This window comes from Chanodichthys erythropterus, chromosome 10, assembly GCF_024489055.1.
Source record: "Chanodichthys erythropterus isolate Z2021 chromosome 10, ASM2448905v1, whole genome shotgun sequence".
Classification (NCBI taxonomy): domain Eukaryota; kingdom Metazoa; phylum Chordata; class Actinopteri; order Cypriniformes; family Xenocyprididae; genus Chanodichthys; species Chanodichthys erythropterus.
Genome location: NC_090230.1, coordinates 32,576,246 through 32,594,572, shown reverse-complemented (window position 1 = coordinate 32,594,572; position 18,327 = coordinate 32,576,246). Strand labels below are relative to the sequence as shown.

The following is an 18,327-nucleotide window of genomic DNA, read 5'->3' as shown; positions in this document are numbered from 1 at the left end:
TGATCTGAGATATATGATCCTCAAAAAACATTATTTGTGGATAATTTTGTCAATATTCAACAAAATATGGAAAAATGCACTGTTTATCACACTAGTGCGTCTGTGAAGTTTCAGCTCAAAATCCCCCACAGATCATTTATTATAGCTTGGCAAATTTGCCCCTATTTGGGTGTGAGCAAAAACACACCGTTTTTGTGTGTGTCCCTTTAAATGCAAATGAGCTACTGCTCCACGCCCCCTTTCCAGAAGAGGGCGGAGGTTTAACAGCTCAACAACAACAAAACTGGAGAATCTCACGCAGCCAAAATGAGGATTGTCAGTAACGATTTTCAGCCTTACATTGTTCAAACCGGAGTCGACACTGATGGAGAGACTCAGGAAGAAGCTACAACTTTGAGAATGAAACTGGACGTTTCTGTGTGTTCTTGGGGGCGGGGTTTATGTAAATTTTGGTGTTTGTGATGTCACTAACCCAAGAAGAAGCTTGTTGTAGTCCCTACCAGCCATTTGTTGTAGTCCTTAAAAAGTGATTTCTGTAAAAGAAAATATCTCCTTTGCATTGAACTTTGAGCGTCATAACTTTGTTTATGCTCAAACAGCAACATTACATACTAAAGTTAAAACAGGGGAATCATAATCAAGGACCCCTTTAACTAACATTTTTGGGGAAAAAAAAATCTTCTCCCAAACACAACAGAAGGGTTTAATCTTACTTTTTCTCAAACTTTTGAATGGTAGTATATTACGGTTCCCTCAAAAATATTAAGCAGTAAAGATTGTCTTACTTTCCTCCAAACCTTTGAACACAATTGTACTTTCTCTCTCTCTCTCTCTCTCTCTCTCTCTCAGTCTCCTCCTCCTTTTCTCTGTGGGTTTTGTCCTGCTCCTCACTCACTCGGAGGGGGATGTCAGCGGAATTCCATTCCACTGGAAGAGGGAAAACAGCCACAATCCCTGTTACATCTGACTTCCACACCAGCTTCATTGATACCATCTCCTGCAGATTCCAAGAATATCCAAACATTTGGATGAACTACTTTTCATAGACAACCTGACGAGTCCCAGCTTTTCCAACTGTCACACATTTACCATTTAAAGAGAGACCATCTCTAATCAGTAGCATTGGTGTAGAAGATCCCAGAAAACCATGCAGGCACCGAGGATTTCTCTGTACGCAACCTTATTTGCCCTGTGCTGGATTTTGACATTTGTTATCAATGATGAGTTGGTTAATGCAGCCAAGTCCAAACAGAAAACCAGAAGCATCCAAATGAGGCAAAACAGCGGCGTTATTTCAAAAAGAGAAGATCTACAAGATGGATTTTCTGAAGACACTCAGATGGACGAGCCTGGAGCAGAAGAAATGGCTGGAAAAGAAAAACCAAAGGGTAAAAAGACATCTGAAGAGATATTAGCTGGTAAGTTGCTTTTATGATGTGATCAAACACTGAACAGAATAAGACATTTAGACTTTATGTAACGAGGTTTTTGGTGGTTGCAGCCCACAGTTTCATGTATGATAGGAAGGCTGTGCTTTGTCATAATGACACATATCTGGCTCAACCAAACGCTTTACTGGCTCCTTTGAGGTTGTGCAACATTTTTAGTGAAACCATGACTGGTCAGTCCACTGACACACTTTTTTTTTGTCTTTTATCTGGAAAAAACAAATGTGAAGGAGGCATGTGGGAATGAAATTACAGTTAGTTGTGGGTTGAATGAGAATCACAGATGGTTTCTGAGAGCATTACAGGTTTTGAATACGAAAACAAATATTCTGTGGGCTTCTCTCTCCTTCTCTGTGTTGCTCACGTCAGAGTCCTGTGAGGTTTGGGAAACACAGACAGGAAGAGAGACAGAGCCGACATTTGGTTTGAATTGAAACTCTCAGAGATATCGGATCTGTTTGAGGCGGCCGTGTGTGTGACAGCTCTCCTTCAGCGGCGTGAAAGTGATCACCAGAAGGAAGTTACACAGCATCTTGAGGGAAATTTTATTGCTCTTTTGTAGCTCGGAAGATTTCAATCATCTTGTATTGAAGTATGAACTAATACATCTGGGGACAAAAAAGAGTCAATAGTTGACATGCAGTAAGTTTATAAAGCTGTGAAAGGGGTGGTTGATTATGATTTCACTTTTTTAACTTTAGTTAGTGTGTAATGTTGCTGTTTGAGCATAAACAGCATCTGCAAAGTTACAACGCTCAAAGTTCAATGCAAAGGGAGATATTTTCGCTTTTTGAGGACTACAACCCCAAAATTTACATAAACCCTGAACGTCCAGTTTCATTCTAAAAGTTGTAACTTCTTCCTGAGTCTCTCCATCAGTGTCGACTCCGGTTTGAACAATGTAACCGTTACTGACAATCCTCATTTTGGCTGCGTGAGATTGTCCAGCTTTGTTGTTGACATTCTGGAGACGCCAGAGACTTATATTACATCTTGTGAAAAGGGGCATAATTGGTCCCCTTTAAATGAATGTGGTGCATTTGATGAGACATGTTTCATAGTTCATATTGAGACTTATTTGAGCATCTCTTTTGAAACTCTAGAGGAGAAATCTGTAGTTGTAAATAAAGTTTTAATTAAAACAAAGATTAATGGAGTATGTTTTACAAGAAAATACCAGACTTTCTACTTCAAAATTAATAGTTTCAAAGTAGTTTAAAAAAGTCCTACGCCATTCTTCTCAGAAGCAAAAGCAGCAAAATTTTCACTATTTATTTACATTTAATCTTATTGCTGCCAAGGAGAGAAAACATTAAAGATATTAAAGAGACATTTTTTGTAACTCTGCTAACGTTAAGTCTTTAAACTTTGGGTAGTAATTCATATCTGATGAAATGTTTTGCGAGAGAGAGGGATGACTTCCAATTCAAGCGGTGATTTATTTGTGTTTCCACGGTCTGGATTTAATCTGATAGTATTTCAAGTGTTGCTTCCACCATCAGAGTAGTTTCAGTAGTTTATGACAGCTGTAAAACTTTATAAAAGCTTCTCATTGATTTGTTAAATGTTGACAACTATGAGTTTGACAGAAAGCCGCCGTCTAAATAGGCAACATGTCAGTGTGACATCTTTATGTGTGATTAAAAGGGGCGCCTGTTCAAAAGAAAAGTGCAAAAGGGATCATTTTTTTATATTTTTTCTTTTTTATTCATCCCAAGGAATTTTAGGAGAAACATTTACCTCTGGGTTTAAGAAAAAGCATAAGTTTAACATAAATGTACAAGACAAATAAGCAAACTTTGCATCAAAAAAGCTTTCACCCTCTGACACACTTCATTAGATTCTTATGTAATTTTTGGGCAAAAAATAAGGGGATAGAAAAATACATATCATTAAAAAACCCTTGTATATGTTATTCTTTCATTTATCGTCTAGCCAAGGCAAAGAAGGCGGCTGAGAAGGAGGCCAAAGCCAAGAAACCGAAGCCCACCAAAAAACCCAAACCCCCAAAACCAACAAAGAAACCCAAACCCCCAAAGCCCACCAAGAAGCCAAAGCCTCCAAAACCCACCAAAAAGCCAAAGGCATCGAAGCCCACCACAAAGCCAACAACTAGAGAAACTAAACCAACCAAAAAGTCAACCATGGAGGAAGAGGAGGAGAAACTGCTCTTGGAGCTGGGATGGGACACGTGTACGTTTATACAATCTTCTGGAACATTTTTATTTTAAAGTGAATCCTAATGTGGTCTTTAAATGCAGTTTCTGTGCTCAGTATTTCCAACAGTACCACTAAAGAAGACGGAGACTGAGAAACCCATTGGCCCAGATCATGGTATGGAAACATACACAACACATAGAAAGTTAGCCACATTGCAAAGCATGTCAAAGGTGAAGTGTGTCAATGCTTTCTCCAATCCCAAGTCATTAAGAGCTTGTTTTAGTCTTCAGATCTCAGCCTTTGAAGCTTTCTGCAAACGTGGGCCTAATTATAAGTCATTGGTAGATTGACTTCCTGAGGAGTGTAAACACTGTGGTAAAAAAAAGAAGAAGAACGGACCTGAGACCAGAACATCAGAGACTTGGAGATGAAACCATCTAGAAATCCTTAGCATCAAATGACACACTTCACCTTTAATTCCATATGTATGGAAGCCCATTTCCGCCACATAAGAACAAAATCAGGCTTTGGTAAATCATAATTATGAAACTCGCCCACATTCAAGTGTTGATAATAAACAAATGCATGAAGCTACTTTTTTTTAAAGCAGAAGCTCTGTTCCGGATAAAGAGTTAAAGTACAGTTAAAGGTATATTTCAAGTATAAAAATTAATGCCTAAATAGGAAAATCATAGTATACTTTAAAGTTCACTTAAAGGAAAATTACAAGTATACTTGCTGTAACTACTAAACTAGTAGTATACTTCAAATTGTACATTCATGAACTAGAAATATTCTACAAGTATTTAACTAGTAAATTATCTGTACACCTATAAGTTCACTTGTAGTATAGCTGCAGGACAAACAAAAAACGTAGTTGCAAACTAGTTGTGTCCTCAAAGTTTACTACTATTACACTTAAAAGTATACTTTTATACACTGAAGTTAGTCCCAAGTAGTACTGAAATAGTTCACTTACAAGTATTGTACATTAATATTACTTACTACATAAAGTATGCTTAAAATATACTTAATATACTTCATGAAATTAACTTTAAATATACTTATTTTTAGTAAGGGAAGTCATGATATATTAAGTCATATTTATGAGATGAAAAGTCAAATTTGGACATACTACATAAAGAGTGAAAATTGTTACTTAAAAAATCAAACTTGATGTTCATAACAGTTTTATTCTTGGTTATTCAAATGTTAAGGAAACATTCTATTATTACGTGACACTTTAGAATGTTCTCCAAACATTCCGAAACAATTTTGAATGAACATTCTATTAACAATGTTTGCTCATAACTTTGAGGGACCTTAACGTGAGCCAAAGTTCTGAGAACATTCCCTGTGAGCTGGGTAGTCACAATATTTCTCTTTGGTTATCTCTCTTTTTTCTTACAGTAGACGTCCACAGCAAGAAAGACACCAAAACACCGCCTTCACCAAAAGAGCACGACCCGGATTACTGGGACGCCAGACGTATGTTTGAAGCAATACATTACAAACAAATTCTCAAAACACTACTACTAATAAACTATTATATCACCTGACAGATGAAGTTCCAGAGCCTGACCTCATCCCTAAAGTCAAGAAGCCGGCCACCACTGATGACCCAAGTATATACTTACCAATCCCAGGTAACAAAACCTATAAAACCTGGAAAAATTGATACTATTGTAACAAAAAAACATGTAGCAACATGCTAAAAACCACCCTAGGACATCAGACATGCAATGAAATGAGCAAGAAATGTAGTGCATGAATAATAGCAAATAAATATCATGTAATGTTCTCTATTACTCACATTTGTCAAATTATTATTTTTTTCCTCTAGAGGAAACCACTACCACTCCTCGAACAATCGCCCCTTGGTATGAGGAATATGATTATGCTGACTGTACGTTTGCACCTTTTCGATCTTTCTCAAGTTGTCTATATCAAAGAGCTTGAATATGTCATAATGTTTTGAATGTACAGAATATTTTTAACCTAATTTACTCTCTCTGAAAAATCAGTGGCGGCAAAGAAGCTGGAGGAAGAGCTGGAAAAAGCAAGAAAAGCCAAAGAGGAGAAGGGTCTGTAAATCAGTTTAATGTTTGTTAAAAAGAAAGAGGATTTGCTTTTATTGCATGCGTAGTTTGACCAGCTTTTGGGTGGTCTGAGTAAAATGAGATGTAGTGAAAAATGCTTTTTTGTTTTATTTATTAAAAAGCATTTAGCTGTTTTGTTTGTATTTTTGTGCCTTTTAAAAATGTTACTATGACAGAAAATAAATATTTTCAGCAATGCATGCTTAATTGTTATGAAAATGTCAGTTAAAAATGTACATAATGTTGCAACGCAAAATAGGCTGCAGTTTCTTAAAAAAATCTTTTGATTGTGGGCTAAAAACGTTAGAAGCATGATATATTCATTAAAAAATGGACAATTATGAATTAAACATGCAAGTTTTTTAGCACATTTCTCTCTCTGAGTTGTACTGCCATTTATTGAATAGATGTATTATGAAATAAGGCTAAAAATAACAAAAATGTACCAGTTTCAACTATTTCAAGTCACTCAGTCTCTCTATTCGCTTACATAGCGGAAAAACTACGGAAGATGTGGGAAGAGGAGGAGGAGGAGAGGAGAAAGCAGACGGTTCCTTATGCCGAGCCAAAGAGTGAGTATTTCTGGAAAACAGCCACAAATCACATTATAATCAGAGCAAAAACACACGGCTCTTCTGGACGTGGGTATTTGGTTTTCTGTGAGTTCAGTGAGCAAACCCTGAGCTGAAAGCAGTAAATGTCAGAGCCGACATGTTCTTCCCCCACTGTGATTTTGGTTTCCAGCTGGAGTTTCTGGCTTTTTGGGCTCAGGACTGCTGTTGGCTCCAGCTTCAGCCTTTGTTCAGCACAAATGGTTTTCCTCTGTAAAAAATGAAAGATAGTTAGTCGGTGTCTGAAATATAACTGTTCGGAGAAAGCTGTCAGTGCCGTTATCATAGGATTTACGAGCCTTTAAGTAAGAATGATCCAGTGTTTCCCGTCTTTCAGAGTGTCCTCCTCTTGGCTTGGAGTCCCATCGAGTGGAAGACGACCAAATACTGGCATCTTCGATGTCTCATCATGGATTTTCAGCCCTGAGAGGACGTCTGAACATGCAGGTACTGTAAATACACAGTCAAACCACATTACAGTTTCATAAGAAATCAAATATTGTAAGGAGGATAGCTGTGCCACAAAAATATCAGCTATTGAAATGCAAACTTCTTTTCAAGTACAAATGTATAAACATTCGTAAATCACTATATATTTGCTTGAGATGAAAAAGCCTTATTTTTCTGAAAAAATAAATAAATAAATATATAGTTTTTGCTTAAAGCAAGAAAAAATATCTGCGTATGGGGTCAGAAAAATAATCTTAATTCAAATCCACTGGCATATTTTTTTATATATATATTTTTGTTTTAAGCAAAAACTCACTAAATCTGGTTTGAACAATGTAAGGCTGAAAATTGTTACTGACAATCCTCATTTTGGCTGCGTGAGATTCTCCAGTTTTGTTGTTGTTGAGCTGTTAAAGCTCCACCCTCTTCTGGAATGGGGGCGGGGAGCAGCAGCTCATTTGCATTTAAAGGGACAAACACAAAAATGGCGTGTTTTTGCTCACACCCAAATAGGGGCAAATTTGACAAGCTATAATAAATGATCTGTGGGGGATTTTGAGCTGAAACTTCACAGACACATTCTGGAGACACCAGAGACTACATCTTGTAAAAGGGGCATAATAGGTACCCTCAAATATGCATTTTAGTCTAGGACTAGACTTAAACCTTGTCTGTGAAACCAGGGATAAGTGTTAAATGAGATGCGCACTTAGGACTGCACATGCGCATTAGCTGAACCAGCCTGAAAAATGCATTACCCCCCCCCCACCCACACACACACACACACACAATTTTAATGTTTTAAAACCAAACCTATGAGACAGTTGTTGTCAGGATTTATTGGTGATTTCAAGTATGAAATTTAATCGTAAGCTTGGTGAACAGCTTTGGAGAATTTGATGTGGAGCGTATCCCCACCCAGGATTTCCTTCCAAAAACTCCAAACAAAATGCAGAGAAATCAACAAAACAACAAATAGTGTTCCGATGGAAGGACCGCTCACACGCAGCCCAGCTGAAACACTCTAACTAACCGGAGTGCAAGCCAATCCTCAGGAAATCCTGAAGAGACAATAGAAATACTCCCTCAAACAAACGCTCAAAATCCCGGACGAGCCCCCATTTTTATGTTACGGCTGGCTCATATATCGCAACATAAAAGAGGCAAACAACAAATGGTTTAAACAATAAACCAATTTATTTACAAAACAAGAAAACAGATATTAAACAATCAAAAGAAAACCAACGTCTAGGGGAAAAAAACATGCGTGTGTGGTAACTAAATATTCTCTGACACAAACAATTAATAAAGGAAAATGATATTAAGAAAATTATACAAACAAGAGAAAAATTGAGAGAGAGAGACCTTACTCTAGAGCGCCCAGATCTTACATACTAAACGCCATAGTAGAGGATTAATTACTAATAGCATGCACCTGTTGCCCAACTAACATCTGCACTGTCTAGCAGAGCCAGCAGGGGGCAACAGGCAGGCGTAACACCATTCAAAGAGATACGAGATGCATTTGCATGACTGAAATAGCTGCCTGAGAGGCATATCAAAGATAGCCGCCGAGTGAAATAACTTGCCTTGAAGGGACTTTGACTTTAGTACTTGTGAGAGCAGTATATGTAGGAATGACACCCAGTGGTCGAAATAGGTACTGCAGTCCAAATTCAAAATATTGTTTGCCCGCCCCCTCCTTCAAAGACGCGGGTGGCCAGCTTGAGGACACGCAACAAGAGGGAGCGCAATTGACAATGAAAGCTGAGGAGACTTACACACTGTAAGCTGATGAGTTGATTTATCTGTTTTAATATGCTGTCGTTCATGGAGATTTTTAGATGAATGCAGAGGCTTTTTAGGTCAGGTAGAATCTGCGATTCTCTGACCCTGTTTGTTTGCTGGTTTTCACGGCTGCAATACGCACCAACTGGCAACCTGTAATGTCGAAGTACTATTGGATAAACTGGCAGCACATGGTTTCGCACAGACCGAAACAAAGACAGGCATTCCGACACGGAACGCACATTTCAAAGTAGAATATCTGGCTGTAGCATTGTTTTTCTGAGGAACGAGTAGGTGAACTTAGCATGTTTCCTAAATATCTGCAAATATATTGGGGTATTTTTATGTGAAAATCTTACATATAGCCCCTTTAGGATAGATATCATGCTGTGACAAACTCCACTCACTTGTTTTCCAGAACTCAGCTGATGAGGAGGATGTTTACGGCGGAGCGTGGTGTGCTGACACGGAGGAGAAGGAGCACTGGTTTCAGGTGAACGCCCGTCGAGAGGTGGAGTTCACTGGGGTCATTACGCAGGGCAGGAACTCAGAGTCACAGTAAGAGAGGAATCAAAACATTCTGGCTTTTTCTGATAACAAGTGCTGCAGAAAGACAAGGCGATGCTTCCTTCTCTCTTCCAGTGATGACTTTGTGTCGTCGTATTTCGTGGCCTTCAGTAACGACAGCCGGGAATGGACGGTGCTTCATGATGGTTACGCCGAGTGGGTCGGTTCACATACACTTTATGTTAAAACGGCATAAAACTATATTATAGCCATATAATAGCGATATTGTTTTTTCTTCTTCATCCAACAGCTCTTTTATGGGAATGTGGATAAAGACACTCCAGTAATGACGGAGTTCTCATATCCTGTTGTGGCGCGTTACATCCGTATTCTGCCACAGAGCTGGAATGGCAGCCTGTGCATGAGGATTGAAGTGCTCGGATGCCCGTTACCCAGTAAGCACTGCAGCTCTCATCTGAGTCTGATGCATTCATTTCAAGTGGTGCTCACTGCAGAGACAAGTGACATCCAGCTCTAAGCTTGACCTAGTCCAGCTTTACCGCTGTGGATCTAATGGGTGGAGGGATAGAGCTATGTGGTTGGACCTTCTAGCGCCACCAATTATTCCCAAATTACATCCAGAGATGCAGTGAGCAGGGCTGTAACCACCACAGACACAGAAAACAGACGGGTTTAAAGTTCACAAAGCATCAGTTAATATTTGATAATCAGCTAATAATTAATGCAAATATTATTTGCAAATAGTTCAAAATTTCCCAATTAGAATTAGAACTAGAATTTCCTTCACTGTTTTATTTCTTTATGCTTTATAAAAAATTGGTCCCCCTCAATGTTCAAGACATGGTTACTGCCTTGATATATGATATTAATCCACAAAAGACGTGAGTATGACATAAATCATGAGATAAAAAGTCAAAATTATGACTACAAAGATTTCTAATTTCGATTTATGTCATAATTTAGATCTTTTAATCTCATAATTACTTAATTTCTCATAATTATGACTTTATCTCATTCATATGACATTATTGTTATGCATTTGTTTTCTTATATTTATGACTTATCTCCTTAGACTTAGACTTTTTTCATAATAATGACTTTTAGCTCATGACTTTGTATGTCAATTATGACATTTTATATCATAATTTCTCATATAGTTTCAACTTGTCAATTTTTTATTTCATAATTACAACTTTTCAATCTCATAATCATGTCTCAATTGCTCATAATATTTACTTTTTATCTCATGATTTAATGCCAATTTTGAATTTTATCTTATAATTATGACTTTATCTCATTATTATAACCTTATTATAATGCCTTTTTATCTTATAATTTTGACTTTTCATCTCCTTATGACTTAGTGTGTTAATTTAGATTTTTTTTTTCATAAGTGACTTTTTAGCTCATGACCTAGTGTAATAATTTTTACATTTTGTGTCATATTTAGATTTTATCATCTCATACTTTCAACTTTTTATGTCATAATGTTTATAATTATAATAATTATATAATTCACAATTATTAATACTAATAACAACTTTTGAATCCCATAATTATGATTTACCAAAACATTTTTTTTTTCTTAAGTGGCAGAAATGGGCCTCCATTTCATATCAATATTTTCCAATTTAAGAAAAAAAATCATATTTTGTCATGCAAGTCTAAAAGTCTACAATTATGATTTTTGTCTTGTACGACAGAAATTGGCTTTCATATATAAATCATTCCATATCTAAATGTGATTTCAAATCACATTTTTCAATCAAAAAAGCATACTTTTTGACATGTACGACTTTAAGCTCAAACGAGTCTCTCTTTCCAGCTAACTATCCAACTGAGAACGACGTTCCACCGACGGATGATCTGGATTACAGGCATCACAACTACAAAGAGATGAGACAGGTGAGACGTTTACAGGTATTCTCAAGGTCACCGAGGTCAAAGCTGAGGTTCAGATGCACGTCACAACACGTCAGGCGTGAAGTTTGGACTCTACTTTGCAACTCTTTTGTAGTCTTGTGGAAGAGCTGCTGTCCAGCAAATGTTTTCATATATGTGTGTATAAACAGATGATGAAGGTCATAAATGAAGAATGTCCCAACATCACCAGAATATACAACATCGGAAAAAGCTCTCAAGGGCTGAAGATGTACGCCATGGAGATCTCAGATAACCCTGGAGAACATGAGACAGGTTATAGATGTTATATATGTCATAACTTCATTTTTCAAATATTAAAACTTGTTTATTTTTAGGTTTAAATGGAAAAAAGTTAAATGTTTGCACCTCACTGTGTATAGATACAGGTATTTTGTTGGTCAATGGCCAATTGCATCAAAACTGTAGTGGTCAATCACGCATTTCCTCCAATTTAAAAACCATGTCAAACCATGTTTTTCTAAGGTGAACCAGAATTCCGGTACTCAGCAGGGCTTCATGGGAATGAAGTGCTGGGCAGGGAACTTCTGCTGCTCTTGATGCAGTTCCTGTGTAAAGAATACAATGACGACAATCCGCGAGTGCGCCGCCTTGTGGAAGGAGTGCGCATCCATCTAGTGCCGTCTCTGAACCCTGATGCCTATGAGCTGGCATTTGAGATGGTGCGACACACTTTAAACAAATATTCTCTGTTCTCTGCCCATGCCATTTCTGTTTGTCATATGACTCATTGTTTACTTGGGCGGATACTTGTTTGTCTAGGGCTCTGAAATGGGAAACTGGGCTTTGGGCCACTGGACAGAGGAGGGATACGACATTTTCCAGAATTTCCCAGACCTGAACAGTGTCCTGTGGGGTGCAGAGGACAGGGGATGGGTGCCACGGATTGTTCCCAATCACCACATTCCCATCCCTGAGAACTTTCTCAATGGCTCTGTGAGTGAAACAGCCTAAACACAAATATGCCTTCAAGTTTGGCAATTATATAATGATTAAAAACAAAAACAAAAAATCTAAATAAATAGATGGGTAGATAGATAAATGGATTGGGCATCCTTTTTCAGTTTTTTACAAAATAAATAATAATTTATTTTTAAATTTAAGTAATGCATGGTGATGTTTAAAAAAATTAGAAGGGAGGAAATGCTTTTGCATAGTCAACAAAAGTTTTGCTCAAAAAAAGAATTGCTTTTGTGAGCGAACACACATTTTCTTGAGCGAATGCAATAGTTTTGCGAGAGAACGCAAAGTTTCTCCGGAGAATGCAATACTTTTATGAGAGAATGCAAATTTTTGCAAGTGAATGCAAAAGCATGCATCGAAATATAATTTTTTTTCTCCCATCTCATAATTTTTTTCTATCACCATGTCACCTGAACTTAGTGGTTCTGTAATGTTTCCAAATAAAAATACGTAAACATACTTTTTTAATTTTTAAGTCTGAAGTTTATGATTAACCCTCTGTTGCTCTTCGCGTGTCAGTCAAAAATGACAGAAATTTATTTTCAAAGAAATAAATGTACTATATTTTATTCGGTTAATGTTTTTAATTTAATATTTTGTATTTTTAGGGGGATTTTATGGTACCAAATTATATTTACACTGTAGTTATAATCCAACATGTTTCTTTGGGGAACGCAATCATTTTTCGACAAAAGCATTGAAATCTAATTTTCTCTTCCATCTAATTTTTTAAACATCACCATGCATTACTTAAATTTAAAAATAAATTATTATTTATTTTGTAAAAAAAATAATTTTATGTTTATTGTAATAAAAAAGCACAAACATACTATTTTCAGTTTTTATGTGAAATATATCTATATTTTCAAAAACATGTTTTACTCTAAAATGGCAAGAAAATCAAAGTCATAAATCTAAACAATTTGAGCTTGATATCGCAAAAAATGAGCTTTCAGTAAGATTTTGTTTGGGCGCAGTACCAAACGTGTCCACTAGATGAATTTTGTCTCCCATTCATTTCCAATGCGCTCATTTTTGACCACGAGAAAAAGTGAAGTATACTTTGGGCTTAAAACTAAACCTGACCGAAGATCAATACAATGGCGCTTATCTCATAAACATAATTCTGATATGACTTGAAGGCAGAATAGTATTGTCAGTAATTTATTTTCCAGAGTTTCATTTACAAAAAAAAAACTGTACTCTAGGTCGCCGTTGAAACGAAGGCAATCATCAGTTGGATGGAGAGGACGCCGTTCGTTCTGGGCGCTAATCTACAGGGTGGAGAGAAGATTGTCACGTATCCTTTCGACATGCAGCGTCCACCCAGGGACACGGGTGCGGTCAGCAGGGGAAGTCAGTCGGGGTTTGAGTATCACCACATGAACGAAGAAACATGGGCCAGGATTCAGCGACAGAATGAGGGCGCTCTTCGCGAGACTGCGGATGAAAACCTGTTTCGGTGGCTCGCCATGACGTACGCGCACAGTCACCTCACCATGACGGAGAACCACCGCGGTTCCTGTCATACCGATGACATCACGGGCGGCCAGGGCATCATCAACCGGGCCAGCTGGAAGCCGGTTGTGGGCAGTATGTGATGATAAAAAGAAATTCTAATCTTTGTTAAGTAAACATAATATTTACCCAGGTCACAAAAATGTGTGCTAAGAATGTTTGGCTAACATTCCCATTATGTTATGTAAACATTATTTCTATATTCTCTGAACATAAGAAAAAGTCAAAAGCCTGACAAAAAAAAGAAAAAAAAAGAGGGTAAATTTTGTGCACGACTTAATATTTCGTTCCCTCGATTTGCGTGTGCAAAATGTACCCCCCCCCCATTTATAAATCGTGTGCGCGTTTTACTATTTCGTTCCCACAATTTATAAATTATGCGCACGATTTACTGTCGTTCCCTCGATTTGCTAAATCATGCGCATGATTTACTAATTTGTTCCCTTGATTCGTACGCACATTTTACTATTTCGTTCCCTTAATTTATAAATAATGCGCACAATTTACTATTTCATTCCCTCGATTTATAAATCATGCGCACAATTTACTATTTCATTCCCTCGATTTATAAATCATGCGCACAATTTACTATTTCATTCCCTCGATTTATAAATCATGCGCACAATTTACTATATTGTTCCCTCAATTTGCTAAATTGTGCGCGCATTTTACTGTTTCGTTCTCTCGATTTGCTGTCGTGCACACAATTTACTATTTCATTCCCTCGATTTATAAATCATGCGCACAATTTACTATATTGTTCCCTCAATTTGCTAAATTGTGCGCGCATTTTACTGTTTCGTTCCCTCGATTTGCTGTCGTGCACACAATTTACAAATTTGTTCCCTCGATTTATAAATCATGTGCACAATTTACTATTTCGTTCCCTAGATTTGCTAAACCGTTCACAAATTTTACTGTTTAGTTCCCACGATTTGCTAAATCGTTCACACATTTTACTATTTTGTTCCCTTGATTTGCTAAATCGTGCGTACGATTTACTATTTCGTTCCCTCAATTTGCTAAATCGTGTGCACACTTTACTATTTCGTTCCTTCAATTTATAAATCAAGCGCACGATTTACTAATTTGTTCCCTCGATTTGCTAAATCGTGTGCACAATTTATTAATTTGTTCCCTTGATTTATAAATCGTGCGCACGTTTTACTATTTAGTTTTCTCGATTTGCTAAATCGTGTGCACAATTTACTAATTTGTTCCCTCGATTTATAAGTAATGTGCACAATTTACTATTTCGTTCCCTCGATTTGCTGAATTGTGCGCACGATTTACTAATTTATTTCGACGAATTAGTAAATTGTACAATTTAGCAAATCGAGAAAACAAATTAGTAAAGTGTGCGCACAATTAACTTACTATTTCTTTTCCTGCATGTCATGTGGGGCTCCGTACTTTTGAAACAATATGAAACAAGTATCATTTAAAAAATTATTTATTAATGTTTCAGAAAAATAAAAGTTCCATGAACATTTTGAGAATGTTATTAAAGACCATGTAACTTTGAAATAATGTTCTATTAATGTTTGTTCATAACTTTGAGAGAACCTTGCCAGAATGTTAGCCAAAGTTCTAAGAATGTTCCCTGTGAGTACTTTCATAATATTCATTCTTGGTCTTATTGTAAATGATTCATGCTATTCTAGAGATAAAAGTGTCTTCATAATCTTGAATCAAAATGCTTTACCTTTGAAACGACTTTTCTTTTCTGATGTCACAAATCCCTCTTATTTTTAACCCCTCCCCTCTGACCACCAGACTCCATTCTTTCCCGCACTGCATTTTCATAAATATGCCATATTGTGGGAGTAAAATGTTGACTTTATTATAAGACATTGTGTTAATATAATGCCTCTATAGGCCTGCATAAATATCTGTTGCATTGACAGATACAGTAGAGGCACTTAAAAACTCCTCTATAAAAGGAAAAATCTCATCTTACAATTACACTTTTCTGTGTTGCTTCAGGCATGAACGATTTCAGCTACCTGCACACCAACTGCTTTGAGATTTCCATCTTTCTTGGGTGCGATAAGTTTCCTCATGAGAGCGAATTGGCATCAGAGTGGGAAAACAACCGAGAGGCTCTGCTGGCTTTCATTGAGCAGGTTACAAACCACATACAGTTCAGATCTCTGTGTCAGATCACATAGTGGATGAAGCTCAAAGCCAGAAGATGCAGAATTTCTATTTCTAGACAATGCACATTGTATAACAGCAACAAAGTCTCAAAAGACATGCTTCATGTGACCCGCAGGTGCATCGAGGCATTAAAGGAGTTGTGCGAGATGTCGAAGGGAATCTTCTAGCAAATGCCACAGTGTCAGTGGAGGGAATCAAACATGACGTCAAAACAGGTAACAGACATTCTTTCATCCTAATAGGCCTAATAAGTCTCAAAATTATGACATAAAAAGTTGAAATTATAAGATAAAATTGAAACTATGACATACTATGGGCTGGCTCACACAGAATGTGTTTTTTCATTCCACTGCACTACTTTTCCATCGTTTTTCTATGTTAATGCGTGCTAGACGGACATGTTTGACCGTTGCACTCGCATTTAGCTTCTTTTGCAGTATCTAATGCTTGACATGGCATTCTAAAAATTCTGAGGTCAAGTTAAAATTTGTTAAACTTTTAAAAAACTCAAGTCTTGAGACCTTGTGTTTTTTCCTCATTCCAATGCCGGCGTCTTGCATTCTGTGTGAATGGCCCTTAACTCACAATTATGAAGTCATACTAAGTCATAACTATGAAATGAAAAACTCGAAATTACTAGATAAAAAGAAATAATGACTTTCTGTCATAACTGACTTTTGTATGTCATAATTGTGACTTTTTAAATCAGAATTTTAACTTTTTGTCAATTTTGATTTCATAATTATGAAATTAAAAAGTCGAAATTACGACAAAAAGTTGAGATACTAAATACTAATTCATAATTATGACATTAAAAATTTTAAATTCTGACAAAAAGTTGAAATTCTGAATTAAAATGTCAATTATGACATTAAAAATTTGAAATTATGACAAAAAGTTGAAATTATTAAATACTAAATCATAATTATGACATTAAAATGTTGAAATTATGACAAAAAGTTGAAATTATTAAATACTAAATCATAATTATGACATTTAAAAATTTGAAATTATGACAAAAAGTTGAAATTCTGACTTAAAATGTCAATTATGACATTAAGAAGTTGAAATTCTGATAAAAAGTTACAATTATTAAATACTAAATCATAAGTATGACATTAAAATGTTGAAATTATGACAAAAAGTTTAAATTCTGACTTAAAATGTCAATTATGATATTAAAAAGTTGAAATTCTGATAAAAAAGTTAAAATTCTGACTTAAAATGTCAATTATGACATTAAAAAGTTGAAATTCTGACAAAAAGTTGAAATTATTAAATACTAAATCATAATTATGGCATTAAAAAGTTGAAATTCTGACAAAAAGTTGAAATGATTAAATACTAAATCATAATTATGACATTAAAATGTTGAAATTATGACAAAAAGTTTAAATTCTGACTTAAAATGTCATGATTATGACATTTTGTCATAATTTTGACTTTTTAATGTCATAATTATGACTTAGTATGTCATAATTTCGACTTTATGTCTTAATTATGATATACAAAAGCATGATTTTTTTTGGCTGCACTTTACAATAAGGTCTCATTTATTAACATTAGTTAATTCATGAACTAACGACAAGCAATATTTTTTTATAGCATTTATTAATCTTTGTTAATGTTAGTTAATAAAAACGATCATGCTCATGTTAGTTCACAGAGCATTAACTAATATTAACAGATATAACTTTTGATTTTAATAATGTAGTAGTAAATGTTGAGATTAACAAATGCTGTAGAAGCATTGTTCATTCTTAATTCACATTAACAAATGAAACCTTATTGTAAAATATTGAGGTTGTATGTTATATTAATCCAGACTTCTTTTTCTTAAAGCTGTCACTGGCGATTACTGGCGTCTTCTGAACCCAGGCGAGTATCGCGTTACAGCAAGAGCGGATGGTTATTCTTCTCAGACTCGTCTTTGCATTGTGGGCTACGATGCCAATGCGACACCCTGCAGCTTCACTCTGACCAAATCCAACTGGGCTCGTATCCGACAAATCATGGCCCAGAGTGGGAAGAGGCCAAGACTGGTTACCAACACCCCCGGAAACACAAACAACCGCATCAGCGTCGAGAGCACAGGGGCCGCTGCGGCCCCCCAGAATGAACGTCTGCGTCGCCTGCGACAGATGCGCATGCGCAAGCTGCGAATGGAGAGGATGAAAGGCAGCACGACTACAACACCAACCATGACACCAACCACGACTACACCTCCACCCACCACAACAGCAGTGCCAACAACAGAGTCCTCTTGGTTTGACTTGTGGTTCGAACTGGACAATGCAACCACTCAAGACTATAACTTTGAGTACAGAATAGATGAAGATTAGAGGAGGATTGAATGGAAATATTGCCCTCTTTAGGCTTTAAGCATTCATAAATTACAAATCAGGCTCTCTGTGGAACAGAGTTTAAAAAACAGAAATATCATTATTATTTAATTCAAGGTGTCTTATGTGAATAGTCACAAGAATGAGGTGTTACTATTAAAAGAAGGCAAAATTAGCTAATTCTGAGCTGTTCTCAAATGACATGCTTGTGTACACGAATATTTTAAAGTTCACTTTTTTTCTAATAAAATGTTTCAGTATCATTTTATGTTATTGTGATTTTCATGTTATGTATAATGTAAGTGAAAATACAATTTTG

At 36.3% G+C, this 18,327-nt stretch overlaps 1 protein-coding gene across 3 annotated transcripts; it reads left to right on the top strand.

Moving 5' to 3' along the window:
• Nucleotides 1-916: 916 nt before the first annotated feature.
• Nucleotides 917-18,299, top strand: aebp1a (AE binding protein 1a). 3 transcript variants are annotated; one of them, XM_067398961.1, is made up of 20 exons: nt 917-1,418; nt 3,384-3,641; nt 3,723-3,782; nt 5,022-5,096; nt 5,171-5,254; nt 5,452-5,514; nt 5,633-5,692; nt 6,202-6,279; nt 6,656-6,765; nt 8,975-9,114; nt 9,199-9,283; nt 9,374-9,518; nt 10,910-10,989; nt 11,157-11,280; nt 11,491-11,687; nt 11,788-11,961; nt 13,197-13,581; nt 15,493-15,632; nt 15,782-15,881; nt 17,509-18,299. In XM_067398961.1, exons 1-20 carry the CDS (start codon nt 1,148-1,150, stop codon nt 18,006-18,008), a joined length of 3,129 nt encoding a protein of 1,042 aa, XP_067255062.1. In that variant the 5' UTR covers nt 917-1,147; the 3' UTR covers nt 18,009-18,299. The 3 variants fall into 3 exon arrangements, with proteins under 3 accessions (XP_067255062.1, XP_067255061.1, XP_067255063.1); XM_067398960.1 differs by having other exon boundaries at nt 5,019-5,096; nt 17,509-18,298; XM_067398962.1 differs by lacking the exon at nt 917-1,418 and adding an exon at nt 1,981-2,090 and having other exon boundaries at nt 5,019-5,096; nt 17,509-18,298.
• The last annotated feature ends 28 nt before the right edge of the window (nt 18,300-18,327 follow it).

What these genes read in the sequence shown, in the direction of transcription:
- aebp1a (XM_067398960.1), top strand. Translation starts at nt 1,148, where the DNA reads ATGCAGGCACCGAGGATTTCTCTGTACGCAACCTTATTTGCCCTGTGC. An exon ending in ACCCATTGGCCCAGATCATG is followed by an intron (nt 3,783 to 5,018) that starts GTATGGAAACAT and finishes TTTTTCTTACAG; the next exon opens with TAGACGTCCACAGCAAGAAA. An exon ending in ATGAGCTGGCATTTGAGATG is followed by an intron (nt 11,688 to 11,787) that starts GTGCGACACACT and finishes TTGTTTGTCTAG; the next exon opens with GGCTCTGAAATGGGAAACTG.